At 43.3% G+C, this 27,843-nt stretch overlaps 1 protein-coding gene across 3 annotated transcripts in view; it reads right to left on the reverse strand.

The window, feature by feature from the left end:
* Nucleotides 1-1,212: 1,212 nt before the first annotated feature.
* CCDC71 (coiled-coil domain containing 71) overlaps nucleotides 1,213-27,843 on the reverse strand; it is a 37,606-nt gene continuing 10,975 nt past the window's right edge. For 2 of the 3 annotated variants that reach the window (XM_063122111.1, XM_063122110.1), the window contains one exon: nucleotides 23,484-25,156. In XM_063122111.1, coding sequence (XP_062978181.1) covers nucleotides 23,908-25,095 — 1,188 coding nt within the window. In that variant the 5' untranslated portion in view covers nucleotides 25,096-25,156 and the 3' untranslated portion in view covers nucleotides 23,484-23,907. Of the gene's footprint in view, nucleotides 1,553-3,408; nucleotides 3,507-5,459; nucleotides 5,558-6,335; nucleotides 25,157-27,843 lie in introns of those variants that run through there. The other variant, XM_063122112.1, reaches the window with a different exon arrangement.

A 27,843-nucleotide genomic window follows, 5' to 3' on the forward strand; every position in this document is an offset into this window, starting at 1 on the left:
TCCGAAGGTTCTGGGTTTGATCTCTGGCTTCTCCAGGTAGGGCAAGGAAAGAATCCTACATGAAACCCTGGAGAGCTGCTGCCAGTCAGTGTCAACAATACTGGGCAAGATAGACCAATGGTCTGTCTCAGTATATGGCGGCTCCCTATGTTCCTATGGATAGCTCATCAAAGTAACCTTTTGTGAAGGAGATCTCACACAAATCTGGAATCCTGTTTACAGAATTATCATTTGCAGATAATCCATTCCAACATGGATTTCTATATATATATTTGTTATCCACTCCCCACTTCTGCAAGTGGCAAGACATTCCAGGGCCAGCGCTTACCAGAGCATGGCTTCTTTTTGGAGAAGGGATCACTGAAGACTTATGGTATTTTTTAATAATATTTGGTTTAGAGCTTTTGTACATGAGGCATTTATTGTGCAATCATCATGGCCTACTCATGGTTGTTTACGGGTTCTTTAGACAATGTTGTGAATCTCCAGTCTTGTTTCTGTTTGTAAGCAGCACTTCCAGTAAGTGTTTTAGAGCAGGCAAAATGGGGTATTATTTCTGAAAAGTGAAAGAAAACACTGCCTCCATTTGAGTGTTTGCATTATTCCACTGTACCACAGAGCCACCTGAGGTTATGTAGCAGAAAAGGAAATACTCTTCATGTTGTGTCCGAATAGATGCAGCTGATTAACATCCTCATGTAGAAAAGACATTATTTTTTTCTTATACATCAGGTCCCCAAAGAAAGAGAGAGATACCTGCACGCCAAGGTGCTTACAGAGCTCAAAACTAGCTGTCTCCAACTGCAAATTCTTTAACATGCACCTTAAGCCCTTCAACTGGGGGTGGGGGTTGAATTACTGTCTCCAAATTGATTGCTATCTCCATTCCAGGCATTTTAGAGAAATCACTGTATCAAGAACATAACAGCAGCCATGCTAGATCAGACCGAAGGCTCATCTGGTCTAGCATTCTGTTCACATAGTGGCCAAACCGATGCTCATGGGAAGCCCATATACAGGACCCTCTTCTTTATATTCCCCAGCAAGTGGGATTCAGAGGTATGCTTCCTCTCTGATACTGGAGGTAGCACTTAACCATCAGCACTAATTTGTCTAACCCCCCTTTTAAAGCCATCCAAGTTGTTGGCCATTACCACATCTTGTGGTGGTGATTACCACAGTTTAACTATGTAGTATCCGAAGTGTCCTGTCCTGAATTTCTCACTCTTCAGCTTCACTGGATAACCCCAGTTTCTAGTATGAGAGAGGACCGCTCCTCTTATCCCATGTCTGCTAAGTTTGTTCAGGAGTCTTTGGTGAGAGACACCAAGCGCAGTGGCATCTGTTCCTTGTCCAAAGTGCCGTGGAAGTAGCGTGTTGGTCCTCCAGTTCCATAGGTGTCACTGAAGTCAGGGAGGTTCTTTGTGGCCAGAAGATGGCTGGCTGTACACTGGTGCTGCTTCCCCAGGTGGTGCATCGCATACAGCTGTTGCCGCCAAAGAGCCACTTGCTGCAGCCGGTGTGTGGTAGCAGGACATCCGAGCCAGGGTACCTTGAAAGAGGCAGCAGTACTTCAGGAGGTGGCCCCATATTGGGATGAAGTCTCAGAACAGAGACCTGGGCCCCGTCTTGATGCGCATCTGCGCAGGAAGGAACGCAAGTGCGAACTTTCCCGCTTTGTGACAGTAAAAAAAAATTAAAATATGGGGGGGGAGGAATGGCGTTATTCCTCCCCCTTTTTTATGTTATTGTCTGTTTCTTCACTATAAAGAGATACAATTTCTGGCTATTTTTATTTTATTTTGGATTATATTGATATCCTTGTAAGCTACCTCACGTACTTTAGTTTAATAAGAGGAAGGGTATAAATCAATGAATCAAGTGTTATTGTCAGTGGGCCTGTATACAAAATACTAAACAGCAGGACTTTTATTCTCCCAGCAAGAGCAACCCTTGGGTGGAGTTCTGCTCCTCCCGCTGCTTATGCCAGCAGGATTCCCCCCTGGATCAGAAGCCGTCTATGGACCGAAGGAGCCTTCCCATCCATGGGAGACTTAGCTGGATCCAGCAGTTTGCAACAGCAGTAATTGGAGGTAACACAATCATCCTAGCTTTGCTATGTTAATTAATACCTGCAGTGGGAGAGGAAACCATTGCCTGAATTCAAGCTTAAACGGATAGAATCATACTTCCTGATAACAAATACAATAACAATGGTTCCCTTCTTGCACCATTACAAGTGATAATTAATGTAGCAAAGCTAGGAAGTTGTTATAATCAGCTATGCTGCTGTTAAATTGTTACTGTACTTATCTTATTCCCTTGCCAACTGAGGCTATCCCAAGCCCACTAAATATTATTATGTCCTAATAAATTTGTTAGTTTTTAAGATGCCACAAGATTAGTTGTTGTTTTTGCAGCAGTAGACTTAACACGACCACTCCTCTCTGGACGTTGTTATTAAGCCACCGGAGCTTGATAACAATTTCCAGAGTGGTGACTAAACCTGAGCCACCTATTATAACCTGAGCCCATAACATAGTCTAGAGTTGTGGTTTTGTTTTAAAGCCAAATTTTGGCTAAATCAACAGCTCAGGAAACACAGGGGCCAAGAAAGAAAAATGCTGAGCTAGAATGTCGTTGTCACACACATCCCTGATAATTATAATAGCCTTTAATTTAAGGTTATAATTCCCTTGAATAGGAACTGACAACTTCTGCATTCTCGGGGAGGAGAGAGGGCTGTTCTCCAGATAGTGGCACAGAGATCAGAATTATATTTTGCCAAACTACCTGACCTCAAAGGTAGTCAGGTTCCATAATAACAGTTCCAAATTGCAGTCAGCCAGGAGTTTACATACAAAACACAAAGATACATTAAGATCAAAGTATAAATTCTCTCTCTCTCTCTCTCTCTCTCTCACACACACACACACACACCATCTGAAAATTAATTTATTTTTTTTATGTGGAAACTGTAGACACAGTTGTTACTGAATAACAGTTAAATACAATAGGATTGTATCAGTGGGCAGATTAAAAATAGAGAGGCTAGTTCAGATTATGCAAAATATAAACTTGATTTTTTCGGTAAATGTTTTTAAATGACTGTAAACTGCCCTGAATGTTGCAACTGAAACAGAGGGGTGGGATACATAGCTGCACTTACCTTTAGGGCCCACAGAGGCAACGGCAGAGGGCTGATAGATACAAATGGTGCTTTGCATAATGAGCACAGGAATAGAGGCTCTGACATAGAGTAATCGGTACTGAGACGCACAGTTAAGACATACATACTGTACCAAAGAAGTCTCTAGCAGGGATATTGAAGAGGCAGCAATCTGGCAATGAAAGAACACCCGGGCCGTTAGGTTTCGTTTTGGGTCTAGTCCCAAGCATACTTCTCACCTGCTGAGAGAGCGTGTGGCCCATTTTAGCTGCTGCAACCTCACGTTGGTACTTGGGTTCTTCATGCAGGGCTCTCCAGACCTCTTCAGCACCCATATCTGTGGAGCAGGGGAAGAAGAGAGCATCTGACCGGGCACAGCCCTGAGATCACGATCAAGATGCACTGGGATTTTCAAGAGTTTTACGAGGCAAGTATAGCGACTTGATTCCCATCACTTTATCCCCATGACTGATTTTTTAGTGGTGGTGGTGGGGGGATATTTCTCTGCAACTGTTAAAAGTACAGGAGCCCTTCCAGGAAAAAACGATGGCATTCTTACTATGATGGATGAGTGCCTAAAAGTGACATACACACTTGTCGCTTTAGGCTGACATTCTAGACTCCAGACCAACCTTCATAGAATCATAGAATAGCAGAGTTAGAAGGGGCCTACAAGGCCATCGAGTCCAACCCCCTTCCCCAACCTGGTACCATCTAGACATTTTAGACTATAATTCCCAGCATTCCTGACCATGGACTATACTAGATGGAGTTGATAAGAGCTGAAGTCCAAAACAACTTGAGAGCAACCAGATTGGGGAAGGCTGCTTAGGACTGACGGGGAGAGAATTTATTGGGACCATACTCTTCATCACCAGTGCACCAGTGCATTGCCAACCTTATTACCATCAAACATGAAAAGGGTCAGGAAGGAAAGTGGCATAGCCACAACACACACACACTTTCCTTTTAAAAGCTGCAAGGAGGATGGAAGTCTAGGCACTCATAGAGGGTGGGAAGTGTAAACCATGTCTTGAAATCTTCAGAGATAGGCCTCATGGAGTTATAAAGAGCTCCATCACACCTACTTTTTATTCCTGATATGCATCCGCGATTTCGACCTCTGTTTCATTAGCTCATCAAGCACTGGTCACTTTCACGTGTGCACGTTGTTGCACTATTTTGCCTTGTTTACCTTTTCACCTGCGCTGGCTTGTGCTTCTTAGTATCGCCACTCCACCCCACCCTGAACCTTCTCCTTCCCCATCCAGTTCATTGGTTCTTGTGGTTGATTGACATTCTGATGAATGTGGGCGCCTTCCTCCCCCCTTGTTCTGGTTTTGTTGTCTAAAGTTTAGCAATTTAGTTTTTCATCGGCTGGGCACTTCGTACAGTGAGCAAGAAAAAGAGGGAAGTTGAAATGGGTGGATGATAGATCAATGAGAGTTGGGTTGGAGCAGTGAAAGTCTGTTTGACTGACTTGGCACACTGGAGGAGAACTGCCCCCTCCCTCCTCTTTCGTCAGCAAGACCGTCCTTCAACACACACACACACCCAAGAAGGGATGTTCTGTGACATAGCATGAGGACGGCAATACATGGGGATGGAAGGATGGTTTTATCCCATGTGGAGAAAAAATATCGCACTTTCCCTGTGCCAGAAAAACACGGAAAATGGAGGGGAAGAGGCGAGATGATGACTGCAGGACAGAGACGAAGACGTGTGAGGGTCGCAGGGCAAAATGGTAAACAAGGCAGGACAAAATTGTGATAAAATGCTGGTATGATGGAGCTCGAAGGGAGGGAGGAGTGGATAAAACAGGAGAGGCCAAGAGCATTGTCTCCCCCAAAGCCCAAAATTTACCTCAGGGAGCCTGAAAGTCAGGACCTAGACAACACTGGGTATTGCAAGTAGAATTCCCACCCTTTATTCCCTTTAACAGCATAACGACAGGCAGAAATCCAATAGGTGCTGCTTTTCCCAATGCTGAATTTCTGTGTCAAGACTGCCTGTTATGGTGCTGTTAAAGATGCTGCCAAGAAAAGGAAAAGAAAGAAGGTAGCATCTAATTTCATCATGAAACTTCCTTTTACCAGAGTATACATGAGCTCTCCATAAAGAAGATCATGCCCTTGTACCTGATGTTAATCCAGCAGAACAACAACAACAACAACAACAATCATCTCCTGGTTCTGAAATTAAATGATTTAGAATCCTCACTTCACCATGAATTGAGAGGATGAAGGAAAATGGCCAAAGGCATTACTCTTTGAACCGATAAATGCCTTACCAATGCCAGCTATCAGCAGGCGCTTCACCTGAGGACTTACTGGCCGCTCCATGGTAGGTGGATGCAAGAAGTATGAGGCCCTTTCAGAGCCCAGCAGCCTAGGGAGAAAGAAAACAGGAGGCCACAATGTTAAAGCAGACCCCTAAAAGAACTGTTAGCTCCGCCTTGGATTTAACAACTTGCCTAGTCACCACAGGTGACCAGGAATTCCATTCAGGCGAGTGAGCAGGCTGGCAGAAGAGGAATGGCTCTGAGCAAAACAAAAAAGGCCAAACAAAACAATGCTGAAATAGCAGAGCAAGTTAAAAATAACAAAAACAGCAGATAACATCATAAAAATTACAAATTCTAGGGTGCAATCCTATGCATGTTTAGACAGAAAAATATCCAATAACCCATCCCTTGTCTGCCAGTCCACTGTATTTCCATGCTGGCCACAGAGAAAGAGACTTTCATTTAATTTAGTTATTCCATTTCTATTCTGCCCATCAGCTGAAGCTCCCTGGGTGGGTGGGAGTGTTTCACAAAATAAAACGTAGAATCATAAAATACAGTAACACAGTAAAAATAATAATAAAAAACCATATATTTAAAATAGAATCAAACCTAAGTAAAACCAAGATAAAAGCCAGCAACAGTGCAAAGATCCTAAAAAATGTGTTTGTGCATTTTAAAATTGAAGGACTAAAAAGCCTGGGGAAAAGAAAGAAAAAAAAATGGTTTTCAGGTGCCACTGAAAAGACCAGATCCATCTTAAAGGCTGCTCTGCTGCTCTAACCCCTTTCCCTTACAGATGCAGGGCCTAGGGATTTATCCCTCTGCAGGGCCTAGGGATTTATCCTAACCCTTGAACCAAGTGAAAAAGGAGCTGCTCACCTGTGGAGATGCTGTTGATAGTTAAGCAGGGGTCCTCCTGGAACGTCCTTCTTCTGGACCCTTTGCAGATTCCATTTCCCAGCCCTTTCTGAGCCAGCCCACTTGTGAGAGTCTTTGACCTGCCCTGAACGAAGTAGCCAGGTATGGTCTGGATGTGCCATTGTGGCCATCTAGAACAGGTTGGGGAGGGAAACAAGGATTGAACCTGAATTCTTATTCCTTCTTTCCCCCCTCAAGCTCCCAGTCCAGCCCCTCCCCTTCCATCCACTGTGCTCCACTCCCACTTTCTTCCCACCAAGACAGCCCCTCATTTATCTATCAGACTATGACTAACCTCTTGGTTTCTGAGTTGAGGACCTGCCCTGCAGTTATGCAATAATGCAGTGTCCAGGTTCTTTAGGCTTCTTGTTTGGGTGTCACCATGGCACTGCTACCTTCCACCTGCTTTATGAATGGCAGAAGCCAGAGCTATTAATGTAGGCTGTGTGAGGATAGAAACTAAGGCTGTCATTGTATGTGCCCTTGCTAGGGAATGCGTTTCATTGGACTTAACAAGACTTGCTTGCACAAAAAACATGCAGTAACATTTGGCTGCATGGTTGCAATACGAAGCACAGAGAATTAGTCATATTGAATTTATTGGGATTATCTTCTGTGTAGATTTGCTTAAGATTTGGCTGCATCGCTGCAGTCCTATGGATGCTTACCTGGATATAAGTCACACTGAACTTTGTGAGCCTTCATTTTGAGCAAACATGTATAAAAACCTGTCTGCGTTACTATGTGCATTTACTTGAGAGTGTTAGGTTGAATCAGTGGGACTTACTTCTAAGGAAACATGCATAACCATTGGCCTCACAATTGTAATCCTTTGTACATTTACCAAAAAGTAAGTCATGTTTAACTTAATGAGATCTACTTCTGAGGAGACATCCATAGGACTGGCCTACACAAGTCACATTCTGAATGTGGTTGAGAAAACTGATCCTTGCCAAAGGAATCTCATGCTTTAATACATTCACATTTGATCAAATACATAGTTTGATCAGTTAGTTGTAAAATTCATGATCCTTTGCATGTAAAACACATGTGCTTGGATACCATGTAATAAATGCCAAATAGTGTCTAACTATTTGTGTGTGTGTGAACAAATCATTTAGCATCTGTATGATCTTGATTTGTGCAAGTGGCAACAGAAGGGTCTAATCCCATTTGTAATATATTATAATTCAGTCCGTGGCTGGCGTTTTCAGGTGCGGGAGATCTTGTTTCAAATCCTTACCAAACTATAAAGCCTACTGAACAGGATTGGGATGAAAAAGAAACCCACTCATTCTCACAGGAATGTTGAAAGATTAATCAGATAAAATCATAAAATACTTTGTGCACTGAAACATGCTAGGAAAAGGGTGAATAATACATGTTCTTTGACTGGATATATATATATATATATATATATATATATATATATATATATATATGATTTCATGTTCAACTTGTTTCATTAAAAGTGAAAGTTGATAGTCTCCTGGAATACCAAATATGAAATTTGATATCTTGTCCTAAAATATGGATTTCTGAGAATCTCAGATTTCATTTAAAACTGAAATAGCTCGGTCTTCTTCTTTGGTTGATGTGTGTTTGTTTGCCAAATGTTCTTGAGTTGCCTTGTGTTACACTGATCCTGTTCAGACAACATGCTAAGCCACGGTGGTTAAGCATTTTGAACTCAACATTATGGCTTAGCATGTCATGTAAACCATGACTTAGTGTGTCGTGTGAACTGTTCCTGATCATGGTGGCTACATAACCACGGTATAAACACACTAACCATTTGCTGCAAAAGGGTTAGTGGCCTAACCATGACATAGCGTGTTGTCTGAACAGGCCCACTGTATGTGTGTACATTATGTACATACAAGTGGTTGTAAGAATGAGTGTACACATGATTCATACCCAAAATCTTCATGTGGGTGGACTCGAATAAATCTGGTGTGGTGATTGCAAACACTTATGCATACACATACATTATATGGAGGTACAACTGTGTGAATCCAGGTATGAAATTGTCTTCTAAAACATAAAGATAGTTGAATAGTGCTATTTGTCTACCTAGCATATGTTGTTGATTATTGTTCATTTGAAACAGAGGGAAAGTGACACCTATTGAAACTGATAAAATGTACACATACAATCTAGAAATAATGTCTGGCATTAACTTCATGGGGAAGAAATCATGAGGGAATGATATGGACAACACTTTGTGCAAATTTGGCCACACCATGGAAACACTGACATGGAAAATAAACACTGACAGGGATAAGGACATAATAAGAACAGTGCTGGAACAGACCAAAGACCTACGGAGTCTAGTGTCCTGCTTCCCATGGTGGCCAACCATTTGGCTGTATGGTTTGAAAGGCCACAAGCAGGACAGGAGGACAACAGAACCCTTTGTTTATGTGCCCTAGCAACTGGTTTTCAGAGGCCTAGTGCCCCTGATATAGGAGGTGATACCATATAATAGCAGCCATTGGTAGCCTTATCCTCAATGAAAAGGAGAGAAGACTATGGAGGAACGGGCTTACAACATGCATAATTATGTGAAGTTCATGTAAAGGGATAAAAATAAATAAACACAATTACACAGCATGCATGCAAGTAAACAAACACATGTTCACTGTACAGATGTTCATTGGACACACATTTAATGTAACATCTGAAGAAAGCTTCTTGGTTCCTATGGTTATCTATTCTCTTCGTCGGGCCCTTCAGACATGTTTTCCAACCCACATTCTTCTACTGCCTACCCCTTATTCCCACCTTATACGATTCTCACCCTGTTCTGTGCTCCCTAAACACTTCAAATTCTGAAAGAAAAACATCTGCCCACTCTCCTATATAGGTGTTTTCAGAATAAAGGAGAGATCAGAGCAGAGAACATCGATTCTGTACCAGCTGCACTGGTTGCCAGTGTGTTTCTGGGCCCACCTTAAAGTGCTGCTGATTCTTTAAAGCCTTAAAAGGCTTGGGACCAGGTTATTTGAAAGACTACCTGCAGCTATATGAACTTGCCTGGGCCCTAAGGTCAGCCACAGAGGTCGTACACATGTGCACACCAATAAGAATGAAGTCTTTGCTGTGGTGGCCCATCCTTTTGGAATACCCTACCATAAAGCATGCTTGTGGCTTCCTCCCTGTTTTTAAACAGGCCTTAAAAACCTGGATATTCCAGTCTGCTTTCAAATGAATAAATGCCCATTATTATTATTTTAAATTGGGGTTTTTTTTTTATTGTTGCTATTATTTTAAATGTTTTGTCCTGTTTTAGTTAACTGTATTTCATGGAAGTTTTTAATTTTTATCTTGTAAACTGCCATTTAAGGTGGCATAAAAATATTTCAAATAAGAAAGAGAATTTTTACTTCCCCAGTTTTGTCCTAGGAGTTTGCGTGTCATGAGGCCTCGGTTTTGTTTTTTGGGTGAGGTGGGGGAAGCTGTTTTGTTTAGCCAAGGACCTGGCAGGAGATTGCGGGGCCCAAACGGTTATTAATTCTAAAAGTAGAATAGGGGGCTTGGAACACTTTGTTTGTGGCAAAAAGCCCTCCTGCAAGGAAGGAGCTCCCTGCAGGGAATGCTTTACAATAAGGCACATTCAATGGCAAGTACAAGAGTGAGAGAAATCAAGGGTGAGTGGGACTGTCTGATTAAATGAAGTCTGAAAGGAAGGAGTGGGCCATTCAGGGCACAAGTGTGGCCTTCGTTGCTAACAGCTCAGGCTTAATGAAGGGGGACTATGGTGGGGACTCCTCATAGAAGATATTCAGTCTGTTTCTGTGTGGGCCACCGCTTATCACAGGCAACACGATGCCAAGAAAATCACCCCCCCCCCCATGTCTCCCACAGAGGTGAACTGAGCTGGACCACCCTAATCTTGAAGCAAGGAAGCAATTGCTTCAGACAGAAGGTTCCAGAAGGACTGTTACTTTCTTGCCTTCAGCCTCCAGTTCTTTCTTCTTCAATGACTTCCCATCCAAGCAGGTTCTTTTAATAAAGATTCTGAGAGGCCTGTGGGTTGAATGTTCGTTTGAGGCCTCCCTTCCTTTTCACTGTGTGCCAATGCCCTTTTTTATTTATTTTTATTTTTATTTATTTAAGGATTTTTATGCCGCCATTCAGCCAAAAAAGGCTCTCACGGCGGCTTACAAAAGTATTTCTTGACAGTCCCTGCCCACAGGCTTACAATCTAAAAGACATGACACAAAAGGAAAGGGGATTGGGAGGGAGGAGGAGGGGGGGGAAGGAAAGCAAATTCAGGCACTACAATCTTAGTTGTAAAGTTCAGCAGTTACAGGTGACAGCAGGAGGGAGGGGGCTCTCAGCTGGAGCTGGACCCAGGCACGGTGGAGAGGTGCCTGGCTGCTGCTTCCTCCCTCTCTGGTGGCCTCTCCAGAGACAGTTGACAGCAGGAGGGAGGGGGCTCTCAGCTGGAGCTGGCTGGGAAAAAAGGCCTAAATATGTATCTAATATTTTCAAAAACTATCTATATTTGACATCAAAAGTAGCATGTTAAGATTTTTTTGGACTCTAAAATTGAAAGGCAAAAAAAGCTCTACATCGCGTTCACTTGTAATGCACAACACTCTGTAAAAATGAAATATTTTTTTATGTGTGTGTGTGTGTATGTTCAAACCCTACCACGTGAGTTTTCCCTCAGAAAACAGTACAGTCCTGGAGTTTTCTCCAAAATATAAATTGCATTTATTTTACAGCCAATAGGATCAGAATGTTTTGAGTGAACAAGAAATATGGGAGGGGGGGGTCACGCGAATATAAGACCAGCAGTATAAATAAGTCAAAGAGCAATACGATGGTCCTTGGAAGAGCATCCCATGGGCCATAGGACTCATTGAAGTCTCCCTCCTGAAGCTGTAGACGCTGCTATGAACTTGGGAGCAGGGCTCTGAGTTCTGATTCCCTGCCTCCTCGCAGCTGCCCTATTAAGAATCATGGCAGCTGCAAAGTCTGAGCTTGGAAGGAGGAAAAAGAGGGCATTCTAGTGGGTGGTGAGGAGGGGAGGCTGGGATATGAGAAATCTTATGGCTTCTCTAGGCCCCAGCAGAACACCTTCTCTTTTGTAACGGAAAGAATGATAGAGAGGCAAAGATCGCCTCTTTCACTCCCCCCACCCTGGCGGGAGCAGCCCTACAGGACATTAGATACTTGGCAGCCTCCAAAATTGGAGGCATCCTTCTCAGGGGAGCACAGTCAATAGAAAAATAAGAAAAATAAGATCTATAGCTCCTAATTCCCCAGCACCTCTCATCCCTTTTCTCCCCGTCAAGTGACCTAACTCCCTCTCCTGTGCATTCTCCCCTGTCCCCCTTGCAACCAACCACATACACTCCCATTCCACCCTCTCCCATCTAAGGCTCACTACATCTCATTCAGACAAGGTAAGTTAGTGTATGTACGTGTGCAGTTGTGACTTTTTTTGATTCCAGGGCAAAAGTATCTAAGGCGAGAATGAAGCTGACGTATGCACATTTTAAATGGTCCACAGCTTAGCACTGAATAGCTATCTTCCTTACCTATTGATAAAGCCCAATTAATATTAGCTAGTTGGCCATAAAAATGCATTAAAATTATATCCCATCAGGCTGTTTTATTTCTAAAGCATCCAAGACAGCATACATCACCACCAATGCCCCCCCCCTTGACAAATACTAAAACGAATAAGAAACACAACAAAAGCTTGGCAGGTAAAGGACATCACAGGGGGATAATATATAATCTGAAAGGCTAGTAAAAACAGCCAACTCTTCAGATGGTGCCTAAACATCATTAAGGAGGAAACCAAGTGTATTTCCTGGAGCAGGGAGTTCCACATCCTGTGAACTGGTGAGACAGAATACTCAACCATGTGTCCTAGCCAACCTCACTTTTGAGGATGGTGGCACATACCATAATGTGCTGAAGGGCAAGTTCATGTGGACGGCAAATGAATATCTTGGGCTTAAGCTAGTTAAGGTTTTAAAGGTGATCGCCCGCATTTTGAATTATGACCGGAAATACATCAGAAGCCAATAAAACTACCAGTGGTAGTTTCTGAGTGCTTTTCAAAGAAAACGCTACATAGAACATGTTATAGTAGTCCAATCTTGATATAACTAAGGCATGCATAATTGTTTATTAACCACTCTGAACAACCCAACAAACATATCATGGGTTCTCAAGGTGGTTTGTTTGAGAGAGAGAAAGCCACACACTGCATGGTTAACAAGCCCCTCTGCAGAAAATGTCCTGGGTTCAGATAACACACTAACCCATGGATCAACAAACATCCCAGTCTCCACCATTGAGTGGCTGGGTTCACATGTAGCACTAAGCTATGATGAGTTGCTAGCCACTATGCATCATAGTGCCCATTCTGCAGAGGATGGGTTCTCAGAGTGGGGTGCTTGGATGGATTAACACATCGTTGAGTGGCAGAAATATCCCACAGATGATACAGAACCCATCATGGGTTCCGCCAGAAAATAAACCAGCATGGCTTAGTGTGTTGTATGGACCGAGCCAGTGTGGGTTAGAGTTTGGTGCAAACCCAGTCACTGGGTTCTGGAATGGCTTGTTAGCCACGGCAACAAGTCACCCTCACTGGGTTTGCATGACACAGCAAGCTGCACCAGCAAAGGAAATGCAACCCCCTACCCACTCACCTCGCCACCATCACGACTTATTTCCTCAGCTGTGATCTTGTGAACTGGGCCATTGACTGTCACAGCAGACAATAATGGGCAGGTTAGACCAGTGGTCTGACTTGGTAAGACAGCTTCCTATGTTATTCCTATGCAGTTGGCGAGCCACCATTTGGCAAAGCAGAATCCTGAGAGAACATGGATATCCTTATTACAAACCCTTGGGTCTACAGGAACTGGGACTAAGTCCTGCCTGAGAAAGTTACTGCTGCAACTGAGGAGTTTGAAAAACAGGTGAATTCAAGATCACTGTGTACATAAAAGACTAGTTGGTACAAAAAACAGGGAGGGGGAAGAAACAGGGCTTACTGCTTGATGACTTATAGCTCAGTGTATGAGCTGCTTCCCTTTAAAAATGTTTGTTGATGTGATGTTAGATGATATATAGAATTCTTAAAAGAAAGCTTAAAAATCTGGCTTTAGTCAAAGTGCATGTTGGACCAAATAGAATGGAGAAGTACTTGTGATGTAACATCTGCCATCTACTGGCTTTTGATGGAAATGCAGAGCAGACCAAAACACACACAAAAAGATTTAGGCGTCAATCCTATGGGTTGCATCCTCTTTACACAGAAGCCTCCCATCTTGGAGATTTCTGTGTATTCACTGCCCTGCTTGGCTGTTTCAGGAGGTAGGATGGAAATGATTTTCACCTCTCTGTCCTCCTGTTTACCTTTTTTCCTCTTGAGTTGATGGGCCCATCTAGAGGAGGCATACTAGCAGGGGGCAGGCCAGGGCTGAAGAGGCCACAGGCGTTCTCATATCCCAGCCTCTCCTCCCCCTCTCCCTCCCCACCCACCAAAACACCGGTTACCCTCCCTCCGAGGCTATATTTGAGATCTCGGGAAGCAGCTGGCACAGTTCTTTCCATGGTGGATGGAAGGGAGTGGCGGGAAAGATTGGATTCTGGATTCCCCTCCTCAGTCGCACCAATGTCTATGGCCTTGGAGGGGGGACTCCGAAGAATCCTATAGTCCCTGGGATGCTCTTCCAGGACCATAGGATTGCTCTCTCCCAGAAGCAGGGATGGTTGCTGCAAAGGCCAGGTCTGCAATGTTGCCTCCACTTCCAGGTCCAATTTGGGAAGGACTGCAGCACCGAATGAATTTCTTCAATTGTACTGGATGATATGGTGCTAGTACAAGTAGGTAATGTGGCTGCCGCTGCAGATTGTATGGTTTAGCTGTGCGCTGATACTCAGCCATAAGCAGCCAGCTTCAGCTCATGGTAATCTGATTGTCACACAGCATGAATGTAACGGGTCTTGTTGATAAGAATTCATTGTATCTCTTTGGAGTGCTATTCCTAATTATCTGTATATGCTGACTGTAAGCGATCATTAACAGACATGACTAGTAGTGTGTATGTGCTACAAGATAACTATGAGCAATGGAATGTATTCTTGGAATTGAAGGGAGTGGGTATGTTGGGTGCTGGAAGAAGAAATCGGTTTAGCAGAGATACTTGCATCTAGATATTACTGGTGTCAACACCAGACCTGGCTATGTTGGGAACAGTAGTATGTCCAAGTCTGAAAGTAAGGAAGAAGTCATTGATATTGTGAAGGTTATAAAACGCAAAGGTTAGGTCTGGTTACCCAGACAGATCCCGGGAAAACGAGAAATCCGCCATATATCCTTAGGCTGGCTTTGACCACGCCTTCCATTTAGGTAAATATGAACCTTTAATATTGAGTGTTACATTGAGAGGAACCTAGGTTTTATTATGTTATCACTATACTTGCTACTATCGTCATTGTACTTTTAATGATTATAACGGGTATCAGAGCACCTCACATGCCCAAGTGAATTGCACATTTCTACTAGCCTCGACAAAACCTAATCTGTAGGGCTCTCCCTCTTTTGGGGGCCTGATGGCACATTTGGCAATTTGAGGAACTGTCCTGGGTACCACCACAAAATGGCTGCCATAGAAGGCATGGCTAGTCACAAAGAACAAGTAACCTGCCCAAAAGACTGAGTACAAGGCAGGTACAGACAAAACAACTCATTTGAACTCAGTTTCTGCACCAACAGAACCCTATTTCACATATGGCAACCTTTTCCTCTCTCCCTACCGTATCTCTTTCTCTCACCCTGGATCACCATCCATACCCATAGGCACTTTCTCACCCTAACGCCCCCCCCCCCCATCTACCCATTCACTAACATCAATGAAGCTCTAATAGTTAAGGGTTCAAAGCCAACAATACCTTTACTGCCACCCATTATAGTAAAGGTGGGAGAGGAGAGGGCAGAAAGGCTTAATGTATGTCGCATTTATTAAAGGGACATAGCAGTACCCCTTTAGGTAAGCTGGGTCACACACAAAAAGTTTCCGCCAATAAGTAGCCTCAAGATTCTACTTATGACACTTGTAGAACTAATAACTTGAATTTTGGCACCTGTGATCTACCTGATGCAGTCTGCAATCATGCAGAATTACAAACAGATCCGATACAAATTGCTGCAGATGCAGCCAGTTAAAAAGTGCTGAAAATTGACACATTTATACTTTTTACTTAAGGTACAGCTCAGCAGTCATATAGTTCGTACAAATTCTGAATGGAAACTACTGATGTACTTTATTCAGGCTTGCTGAGGTGTGCCTTTCATTCATTTGGTGAAATTCTGAACAGCATTTTTTCATTCTGAAGTCAGAACGCTACCAGGACTCTGCTATTTGTTTTTTTTAAAATTCCAGTGCTCCTTCTAGCATTGTGACAGTAGAGGAGGGATAGCAGGGAACTGTCAACTGAGGTTAAGAGTGAGGTAATTTTAAAGGCTGGGGGAATCACTCCCACCGATGAAGGGAGGAAAAATTGGTGGGAGGGAGCTCTGCTGGAATCCTGTACAGAAATAAGCTATTCTAATACAAGGACGTATCTATTCATTTGTACACATCTACTGTAAATGCTTTGTTTGTGCTTCCCACCCACCCTGGAACACTGTAATAATAAATGGCCTTTTAAAAGTCAGGGAAAGTCAATGATCAAAATTACTTCTGGTTTAAGACCAGAGTAAAGGTTATCTCATGTTGGCTCGAGCTCCACAAAGCAAGGAAACTGGAAGCTTAGGCTGACGCCTTAGCAAATGTGCCCCATGATCAGTAATTATGTTGTGCCAGGTCACAAATTGTGCTTATTTAATAGCAACAAGTAGGCATGGGTCAACTCACAGGAGGATTCCTCTAGTAATAGCAAGATTCAGCTACTTCATAAAGCAATAGAGAGGCTGATTACTCGTCACGGGGCACACCTGTTAAGCCAACATGAAATAACCATAACTCTGGTCTTAAACCGGCCCTTTTTTTATCATTGAATTAGTTTGTGTTCCTGCCTCATATATGGTGGTTTTTCATCCACAAAGAGGAGCCAGAATTGATGAGTTGGTACTTTGAGTCCCTTATTGGATATAGTCCAAACAATGTGAACCAGGTACCAACAAGTGTTGCAGGCTTGTCTTCACTGTGTGTAGATGTTATTTCAGAACAGAAAGGATCAGTTAGTTTCTCAGAAACCTAAGGCACTTAACACATCTCTCATCAGCTCCTGATAACTCAGAAGGAGAAAAGGACCCAAAAGACAACGCAGACACAGTAAGCCAGGTTTTGAAGCACCATTTTTTTTTTACTGTAGAATGGCAGAGAGGATTCATCTGCTACAATTTCAAAACCAAGGAAAGAAAAGTTTCACTTCATCAAAAATAAAGACAAGGTTGGTTTTGTTCCCTTTCCTCCTTGGTGAAAACATAATACTCAAAATTTCCTCGCCATCACACAAGGCTGCCCCAAAATATACAAACACTGAAATTGGGAACTGTGGGCTGCATATGTAACATCAAAACAGAGAGCGTCAGAAAGATCCTTCACAAAGAAACTGAACAAGAGAGAAATCCATTCAAGTGAGGCAGCCAGATGCTGGTCCAAACCCATTAATACCAAAATTTTGTCCACATACCCCACTTCTCCTACCCTCACACGGTACCCAACAGCTGCTCCTTGAAGTGAGGTTGCCGTGAGTCTCATATCAGAAGTAAGCAGTGGTCAGAGAAAAATAAAATGTTGTGTCAAGGCTTACACAGTACATTGTACAAATGGTGGGTGGCTGGGAGTTCAGGGTGGAAGAGGAGATCCTTGGCAAAAGCCAGCTTCCATGGAAGAGACCAGGTTTGTACTTGGCAAATGTACAAGAGTTCAGAGGAGACACCCACACAACACCTTGTGGCAGCCCTGTAGAGTCTGGCTGGCATCTAGCTGCTCCGTAGAGAACTTACATCAGGAAAGACAGCATTTAAAAAGCACAAAGGACTAAAGGGAGGGTAGTGGTGTGCTACCATCTTTGTGGGTCCCATGTCCTTTAGGCGCAAAAAAGGGTACAATTCAAAGTGCTTTGCATATAAAGATCGGCAGAGAAAGGCAGCCAGGATACTGCGGCTCTTAAGTGACTTGTAATTAACAACTCCTTGCCCGGCGGTGCTGCCAAATGAACCCCTTTTCCAGGCACTGGTGTAGTAGCAATACCCTGTCCACAGTGATAGGAACAAAAACAGGGGAGGGGAGGACAATTCAAAACAATCAATTCAGGGACTCTAGGCGCATGTCTGAGCCAATTAACAGCTACCCAAGGACACATCCATTTGGTTCTGAAGGAGAGCAAAGTTTTAGCATCCTTGATCGCCACAGTACAGTCGCAGAAGTGCTTCAGCTAGCCACATGACTGAGGAGGATCAGTGTGCGTTCTGCAGTCCAAATGGGCCAAGATGACTGCCCGCCAGTCTTTGGGTTACACACCAACATTCCTCAGTTGTGCACTGCAACACCAACTGGATGTGCCACCAGGAGGAGCCTCGGGCAGACATAATTCATTTTTCAGAATCTATTCTGGCAGACATAAGGACATATATTCCAAACAGCAAGGAACCCAATTTGTGGGCCAAGCCCAAATTTCTCTTTGACACTGCACTGAGAGTGAAGTGCCCAGCCCCTGCATCGCTAAGTATGGGACTCCCCACAAAATGGGGGGAAATCTGAAAATGATGGGAGTCCCCCTGAAAAGCAGCACTCTGGTATGTCAAAACAGACTAAGAATAGATGATTGGCCGGTCACGTACACTGACTATCTTGTGAATAATCCTAAATCTGCTTCATACTTTCCCATCCCCGCACCCACTCAGAACTCAGCAGCATTTCTTCACATTTATCCTACCCAGAGCCTCCACCAATAGGACACAAACAAACCTCTAGACCAGGGTTGGGTAACTTCAGAGGGGCTGGGTGCCAATCTCCCATTCCCAGAACCCACTGCAGTATGCACCCTCCAGCCGAAGTTGCCACTGAAATTCTACAGCAATTGGAAACCGCCCCCTCCCACCCCCACATATTTGTAGACCATGGAATTGTAAGTAATGTTAAACAGCTACTTGTCCTCCGGCCCAGTCTTATGCTTCACCCTCTATCTGAGGCTCATTAGGCAAACAGCCTTGCCTCCCACTGCAATTGCCTCTCCCCAAAGGCACTCTGCTCCATGCAAAAGGGAGTCCAATTATCACTCCTAAACCAACAAAGAGAACTCTTCCAACCCAAAGATATATCATGCAAGCGCTCAGTCAACCCAAGGATACAAAAAAGATAGAGCAGCTGCCTTGCATGCAGGGGTCTCAGGTACAATTCCTGGCAACTTCAGTTAAAAAGGGTACAGAGCTGTGAAAGTCCTCCGCCTAAGACCCTGCAGAACCAATGCCAGCAACAATCTGATGTAGGGTAAACAGTTCCCTGGGTTTGCGAAATGCTATGTGCTTTACGTGTTGCACAGCCACCTCCAAACACTCCTGGAAACTGAATAGAAGAAGCTGTATGCATATATTGAGTATTGGCCCTCTTATCCCATGTTCAAGGTAAATAGCACTCTTATTGAAGTGGGCTAGAAACACTTGGCACCAACCCAGTGAGTAAGCATCTACCATAGAACGTATTCTTCCCCGTATTCTTTTAGGCAGGGAGCATCAATTTAAAAGACTTGAGAAATAAATAAGCAATGACCTGCCTTAAAACTAAGTCATCGCCAAGCAGCCAAGGCATCACAGCCTGCTCCACACTTTAGCTGAAGGGCATTAGAGACGTGAGCAATTCTTCCCATTCAAGAGAGCACATCTCTCTCTTTCTCTCTGCTAACATTACTATGTTTTCAAGCATTAACCAGAGGGAGGTAATATTAAAGACTAAATAGATATGACAATTGTAAAGGCACAAAAGCTGTCTAGTTATCTACTTAAATTTTTCTTCAGAATTACATGCTGTGATGCCAGAGTCTTCTGGGACCAGAATATCTCACCACAACAGAGCAAAAGACACTTCATAGAAGACCATCTTATCCTGATCTTGTGGTTCTCTGAGCCTGAAACAATATTAAAGCTTTTATCCCATGCTATTCAGAAGTGGCTAATTCCAACTTGGGGGTGGATGGGAGGAACAAAGAAAGGAGACCAAGCTTCAACCTAGAACTCAAAAATGGCCATTTATCAATACTTGCAAATTACCAAATGCATTTCCATTGAGACTCTGCCACTTTTTCTTTTATTTTGTGCTTCCTGGAGGCAGCCCTCTTTTCTTTTGCTGTCCACAACCCTTACAGAAGGACTGGATGGGTACACACACCCATCCAGTCAAGTTCACATATGGTATTTAGGGCAATGAAGACTTATCTTCCTCTACCGCTGACAAGCAAGAGTACCATGTATTTAGCATTTTAAAACTGCCATGCCCCTTCCTCTGTTGATCAATGTATTCATTAGTCAGCCAGGGATGATCCCAGGCGTAATGACGAGTAACTCAACAATCCCATCCCTATCAAAGCACTTGTTGGAAAGAAAGGCGGGCGGGGAAACTAGTCTGTAAATAATGATGCATGGGATGAAGGATAAGCGCCTGTAACAGCCACGTCACTAGAGGGCAGACAGAAGCAAGGAAGAAGAACCAAGTGTAGTTGACTCTGCTTCTTACCTAGCATCATCCAGAGAAATGCACAAACTACGTCCTAATATGGAGCTATTTAAGGTACACCAATGTTTTTCAAGGCCAGGCATTGCCAACACTGTCAGCTTCTTTCTCAAGGCCAAATCTTTCCTCTGAATAGTTTATTCATTAAAAGAAAAATTTCCATCTACACCTGAACTAGACTTGCACTTCAGGAGACTTCCGAGCTCATTCTTGCCATCCAAATCTATTCCTTATTTCTCCAGCGTTATAAGAGGGCTTCTCAGACCATCACCTTATTCTTTCTTTTGTGAACACACAATTCCTGACAGTTTCCTCTCCAAAGGAAAGGCCATTAAAGACCCTTTTTGAAAGAACAGGAAAAAACACCCATTACAAACACAGCTGTAGTTCTCTGGATCCTCACCGGCTGTTCTTGGTTAGAGAAATTGGAACTTCTGGAGCTTTTGATTTCTCTGCCTAATGGGGTAGATCAGCTTAGCAGCAACAATCAGAACTGACAATGCTTGGGTTTAAAAAGGTGTTCTTGTGTCTCTTAGGTAGTTGCTCAGATATGTTTGCAGGTGTGGCTTTTTCCATCACCGTTATGCAAAATGGTGCCGTGTGCCAGTCAGTAAAGACACCAATGCATTCTTTGGGTAGGAGGAAGTGTGGGAAGAAGAATCCAAAGGAAAGGGGCCTGTATGGAAGCTCCAACTACTGTTTCTTCCTTTAAAAAATGTGATGCTGGCTCAGGGTTTGGGGCCACAAATGCTCACACATACTCACGCAAGTGCACACACATCCATCCATGTTCACAGGCAAACATATTCAGTCTTTCTTCACTGTTAGCAGTGGTGGGTAAAAAGCCATCGGGGTGAAACCTGTGGGGGAAGGAGTGGAGAATACAGGCAGGGGAAAATCTGGTGGCGGGGTGGGTGTGTCAGGGCACCTTTGCAGGGCTGCAGTAAAGGCCTTGGAGGGGCACATGTGCCTCCTGGAACACAGGTTGTACATCTGTGCTCTAGAAGTATCTTGTGTTGCACAGATGAAAAAGCCCATTGTCTTTTGTGTCCTACCATTAATAAATACCCAAGACAGGAGAGTTTGCAGAAAGGCAAGCTACTAGAATTCAGAAAGAGTTCTTTCTGAAAGCAGTTGGCTGTAACAGGCCAAAGTACTGGAAACTAAGTATTCCAGGCTTCTCTCAGTACAACAGAAATTGAGAAGAGACATTCAAATCCAGAGCCCTCAGAAGGATCCTTTGCAGCTAATCAGATGATTCACTGTGATGCAAGCAAAGATTGACCCAGCATGGGTCAGTTTGAGAAAGCAGGTTTCCAAAGTGGTGGTAAATGCAGAGGAGCCACGCCAGAGGACCTGCTAATGGCACAAGGAGGGTAACCCCCCCTTTTTTAAGACAGACAGGACAGAGCTGTGCAAACTGGCCAGATACCCTCAATTGGGCACAAAGTATTTGCCATAGTACAAGGGAGCCTCCACAGGCCTAGCGATAGGCTGATCAAACTAAGGGCTTTCCTCCCCAGAACTATTTTAGAGTATGGGAAGTGTATTGGGGAAAGGCAGATTCTCCACAACTCACCACATAGTGCTTATCACAAGAAGCCAGCATGGTAAACTCATGAAAACAAGTATGACAACATTCAAATATTGTGTTAGGGATTACAAGGTTAACTTGTTTGTTTTGTGGGTGGGTGTTTTTTTAACTCAATGTAGAAGGTGGTGGTAGAATTCTGGCAGTACCAGAGTTCTGTGGGTGGGGGACTGAATTCTTGTATACACTCCCACATAACAATATCTCTGCCTGTAGAAAACTAGCACTTTCGGGAGAGAAGTTCAGCATAGTCGCCTCCCTGATGTGCTAGTTTACTGTATGTGTGGAGCTTTTCGTGTAATCAAACATTCAAAAATATCACCACCATTACAACCTGCAGTCTGAAATGGTACAGGCCAGAATTCTACTACCTCGATCTATCACCTCATTTTGCATAAGTTGTAAAATGGCGATTGATTCGGGCCATCCTAAACAGTAAAGACCAAATGCTTTTAAGCAGAGACTCGTTTTACAACTGTTTCAAAGATCAGTGTCCTCACAGCAAATCTGTACTCCATAGTGAAGAAACAGACGTTTTATCATCCCACATGCCCCAAAAGTATGTCTAAACTAAAAATCTGAATCCGTTTAACTGCTGAGACTTTTGCCCAAGGAACTCTTGGAAACGTAATTTCACAGGAATGCAGGATCTCCAATACATAGTTCTCAATACCTTAACAAAACTATTATTGCCATTGTTCCCTGGGGAAGCCATTGTGGTAAAACAAGCTTAGGTTTGCAGATGTGGCACAAAGCAGAAGTAAAATTATACTCTTGAAATACTGAAGTTGCTGGCAGAAATATATTTATGATCCTTCACAGTGGTTTGTAGGCCAGAAGCCTCTACTATGTTCATTTCACTCTGTTTGCAACACAAGACAAGAATCACACCCGCCACCTCTACATCAAGCCCAAGAACCTCTTGCTGCTGCAGCAGGAGTTATAACCCAGACACACTTGATACATTCAGAAGCCTAATGTCTGCAGGCCAGACATACTGAAATGTCAACCAGCAGAAATGTTTAACAATTGCACTAGAAAGTATTATTTGCCAGTTCTTAGGCTCACAAGCAACCACAGGTTCATTTTTTAAAAAAAAAAAAACTTAACAGAGGGAAATAACAAGTCAGCTCCACTGGGTTCTATAACAGTTACCCATAGGAGGCAAATACACAAAAAGCAGAGGACACTGACTGGCAGCTAGAATCCCCATGTGAACTGTGCTGAGAGGCACCAAGTCTTCAGAAAGGTTCTCCACAGACAGATGTGCCTCTTGCTCGATATGGCACAAACTTGGCAGAAATTTATGAGACACCCTTCTCGGTTTGCTTGGGGCACATTGAGGACTTGGTCTGTCCCCCTTCAACACCTTCTCAAAAAAAGATCTACAGAGTTTCCATATTTGTGGAAACCATCCTTCTTCTACCTTTCCCAGCCACAACCTCATAGCTTGTTGGGGTTAAAATTTCTGGTCAAGGGAGGAGTGAAGCTAACAGAGAAAGGACGTTTTCTCCAATTCCCTTTCCAACGAGGTGGAATTCTCCTCAGTTGGCATGCAATTTTTAGCCCTAGCCAGCTATGAGGCAACAGCAGTGAAGAGGAGCCAGTGACCAGTACAATGGCAACTAGCCATTCAGGTTTACAGAGAAGGGAGGCAACACTGGAGACAAGCAAAGGCCTTTCAACAGATAATGGGGGGAGGGGGGAAATGAGAAAAAAGCTTTTGAACCCAGTTCTAGAGAAGGGGACAAAACGGAGAAGGGATCACATTCTGACAGCCCCTGGGCAATGCATGTACATGAGTCAATAGATATTTATATTTAATTATAAGTATATAAAATATGATCAAAATGAACCAAGTAGATTTACAGATTGAAAAAGAAAAGAAAAATCACAGTACAGCAATATTCCAAGTGCTGCCACATCCCAGACATGCACTCTGTCATGTTTACAAAAGCACCGTAGAGATGTGTCCCAGAGGAAAGCCAGTGCTCTGCTCTGTATTCCTCTCAATGGGGCCTTGGAGACCTCCTTCAATATTTCTACACGGTTTTATAATCCAGCAGTTGCCCAGTTCTGCAGAACTTTCCCCAGCTGCTAGCTACGGCCTGAGGACCAGCTGCCTGAGGACTGCAGACATATACATCCTCATTGAGCCCAAGAAACCTGAGGTTGGTCTGAGCATCCTCATACACTGGCTCTGTGGCTCCAATTTAACTAGGCGATCTCAAGGGACGCTGTGAGCGTGTGGCAATGGCTGAATTCGGATAACAGGAGACAGATTAACTCTAAGGATCTTCTGTGCCCTCCTTCTCAATTCATCATCAGAAGAGCTGTTCACCTTGATGGCCCGGAATTTCAGCAGGTTCAGTGTCTTCGAAGCCCTTTCCTGTTTATTGGGGGATGGAACAGAATTGGGTTCCTTCCTGCAGGGCAACTCTTTGTCCTCCTCCACTCTTTTCCTTTTCTGCCCGACAGTCTCCTGATGGCTGCCACTACCCCTCCGTTCTGTTTTAGCCATTGATGGCTCCTTAGTTCTGGAAGCTCCTGTGCTGCAGCTCTGGGAGGAGTTTCCAGAAATTCTGCCATTCAGGATTCCAGATGCTTTGCAAGCATTGCTTTCCTGCAACACCCCACCCTTTGGTCCCTTTACAAGGCTCACAGTCAGAGCAGCGGAGTCCGGCACTTTCTGTATTATATGCCTATATGCTTTGGGGTCCAACTGACTGGGTGAGATTTTAGTGGCTTTGAGTGCAGAAGGTTGCCTGGATGCACTAGCTGCCTTGAGGAGCTTAAGGTCTGAGGGAGAGATCCCAAGATGTCCTTGTTTGCATTTGGATTCCAAGCAGGATGCTGTGGCTTTCAGTGGGACCAAGGCTTCCAGAACCACAGACAGCCTCATGGCTGGGTAGACACCAGGGTACATGTTAGCAGGGAAGCCCACTGCTGAGGCTCTTGATGTGCCTGAACGGGTCCGTTTCAATGAGTTCAAGAGGAGGTTTGTGGAATTACTGCTCTTGGACAATGTCTTAGCAGGGTCTTTAGAAGGACTTATTGTAAAGCCTGCTAAGGGGGCAGATACTTCTGCCATTGTTGCTATGCTTCGGGCTGGAGCCTTAGCAGACTCTGAAATAGTAGCAGCAGTGTCCTGAGTGTTGCCTTTTTTCTGGTTGGGCATATTGGCTGTACATGAGCTGTATCCATACACGTCTTTACTCCTTAGGATTGTGGGCTGGTAGCCTTCTTCTCTGAGGCCTTGAAGAAAAGCTACCAGCTGGGTCTCTGTGTCAGACAGGTCCTTCGACATAGGGTTGAACACTCTAAGAGCTTCTTCCAAGGCTTTCTGTCCTGCAGAGGAGATCCTTGACCAGGAATGGACAGCTTTTTCTTCCCCATTGTCCGCCTCAACATTCATGGCATTAGGCTAGTGGGAGCTTCTAATAGGTCCAAAGCACTTGGAAGCCAACGGAGGTCACCTCAAATGAAAAGGGGAAAAGGCAGTTAACTTACAGGCCAAGAAACATCCATCTGCAGTGGTATTTTTAGTGGAAAGTTTTAAGTCCCCAAGATACTTTAGCTATTATTTAGTCTGGTCTTTATTGAATCTTGATTACTCTAAGGTGTTGTATGAGGCTCTGTCTTTGAAAACAGTCCAGTAATTACAGCTCTTGGAGTTACATGGCAGCAAGCATTTTTACTGTGACTAGGCATTATGAACATATTACAATGGTCCATTCTCATCTGCACTGACTTCCAATTTATTACTGGGCCCAACTCAAAATGTTGCTTCTGACCCAGAAAGTTCTACTTGCTTGGAAACTCAGTACCTGATGGAATACCTCTTCTCCTATGTACCTACCCACTAAGGCCATCTATGGACATCATCCTCTGTGTACTCCCTCAATCTGAAGCTTGGAGGGTGGCTATGAGAAAGAGGGCTTTTTCAGATGTGGCCTCCTGGGCACCACACTGCTGTGCTCAGACATTTTTATTCTCCTAGGTCTTTTAAGATCTTGTTGTTTGTCCCTGTGTCATTGCAAGTGGTTTTAACTCCTGTACTTATTGGCTGCTTTTAGCTCCTGCAATCTGTATTGTATTTTACTGTGTCGGTATTTGAGTGTTTGGTTTTTAAGCTGGGTTGGATGTTTAAGATTTATTGTTGGATTTTTTTTTATTTTATTATTGCTATGTTTTTAACAGATTTTGTTCTCAATCATCCCAGAGTGCAGGACACAAAATAATGGGCTCAAGTTACAGGAAGCCAGATTCCGGCTGGACATCAGGAAAAACTTCCTGACTGTTAGAGCAGTACAACAATGGAACCAGTTACCTAGGGAGGTGGTGGGCTCTCCCACACTAGAGGCCTTCAAGAGGCAGCTGGACATGGATGCTGTAAGGTGGATTCCTGCACTGAGCAGAGGGTTGGATTTAGTGGCCTTATAGGCCCCTTCCAACTCTACTATTCTATGATTCTATGAATGCCTATAAATATAAAGAAACAGACAAAATAGGTATCTAATATATATAAACAAAAACACAAAACAATCCTAAAATCACAACTAGTCAAAACCTTGACCAAATAGGCACATGGTAACACGTTGCACAAGATAAAGCTGTGTGAACGTGCATCATCTAGCAAGTTGCCCCTCGTTCCCATGGCCCATCCAAAAACTTCATCTTCTTGTTCATATTTTGTTCACAAGTGATGATGTTTTGTGTGTGCACTCTGAGCATTAGTGTTTCCATAGTTATGCTTTCCTGTGTAGGCCATGCCATCATATTACTGCTTTTTAATAAGGTAAAGAAACACACACAACTTGTTATGTGTCTAAATAGGAGTAGCCCTATCAAACTCATGATGAGTCAAATTTCTTCTCATTATAGTGCATGCAGGAAATACTTAGTTATTCATGGTATCTCTCAGAGCTTGGATGTTGTTCAACTGACTATCTATCTATCTATCTACACCACCCAATAGCTGAACTCTCTGGATGTTTCACAAAAATAAAATCTATAAATTTATAAACCAGATGTGCTACTGGTGGTCATTTGTTTTGTTTTGGAGTAAGGTCAATATCTTGAAGCTTATGGCACAGTGGCAGCTAGGCTACACCACACACAAGTTATAGTGCAAATACAGGAGCATTGTTTCATCAATGACTTGTTCCAAAATCACAAACAGTCTTTAACAGCCAGCTAATAGAACTCAGGAACCTGAATAAAGCTTGTAGATCAGCATCATCCCTCAGAATTGAGGGTAAATTTCAAAGAAGGAACTAGGTATGCAGAGAGATCTGTCAGGCACTTGAGAATCACAGATACTCCAGCAAGGCATGTTAACAGTAGACTACAAAGCATGAGCATGAGGGAGGCCTCCTCTTGCAACAGATGCTGATGTATAGGAAGTCTGTGCCTAATCCTTAACCAAGCCAGAGCAACTTCCTTCAGTTCTTAAGGGACAAATTTGACCACAAGTTAAGTTTAGAGGGTCATTCAAACATAATATTGTGACTAATCTAAAGTATGGTTAGTGGAAACAAGCCAGCTTTGTAAAACATGACTTGAAGCTGGTAGTTTCCACTAACCACAGTTAAGATTAACCATAGTTTGCTCAGATTGGACAACATGTCAGACTGATATTAATCTAAAACAAAAGTTAAAGCTTCCAAACTCCTCACCGGAGAAAACAAGGGAAGCACAAGCCCTTGTAATGCTAAATATTGATTTAGCAGTACATTCAAATGAATCCAATCTGTTATCATCAATATACATTTATGTCCCCATTCTTAAGTAGAAAAACTATGAATAATTGACTAGTTATTTAGATTTAAATTGTTTCATGTTTTTTGTGATTAGTGTAAGTCTCTTTCTTGTTCTGTTACAGTTCTATCAAATAAACACTTTAAATATTTTGATTGAATAAGGTTTTCTTTTACTCATCAAAAGGCCAATCCTAGTCCAAGAGATAATGCTGGGCTATAAACAAGAGGGCCTATGGCTTTCTAGCTACTCAGGAGAAGTGGCCACATATTAGGACCCCAATCCCTATATTTGCCTCCTTAATTGTTCAAGTATGAACATCTGAGGTTGCCTGTTAACCCATTCTTCAATAAGTTCAATAAAATCCATTCAACATCTTCTTGATGTAAAAGAGGATCATCAT

The sequence above is a fragment of the Elgaria multicarinata genome, chromosome 3, assembly GCF_023053635.1.
Source record: "Elgaria multicarinata webbii isolate HBS135686 ecotype San Diego chromosome 3, rElgMul1.1.pri, whole genome shotgun sequence".
In the NCBI taxonomy this organism is placed as follows: Eukaryota; Metazoa; Chordata; class Lepidosauria; order Squamata; family Anguidae; genus Elgaria; species Elgaria multicarinata.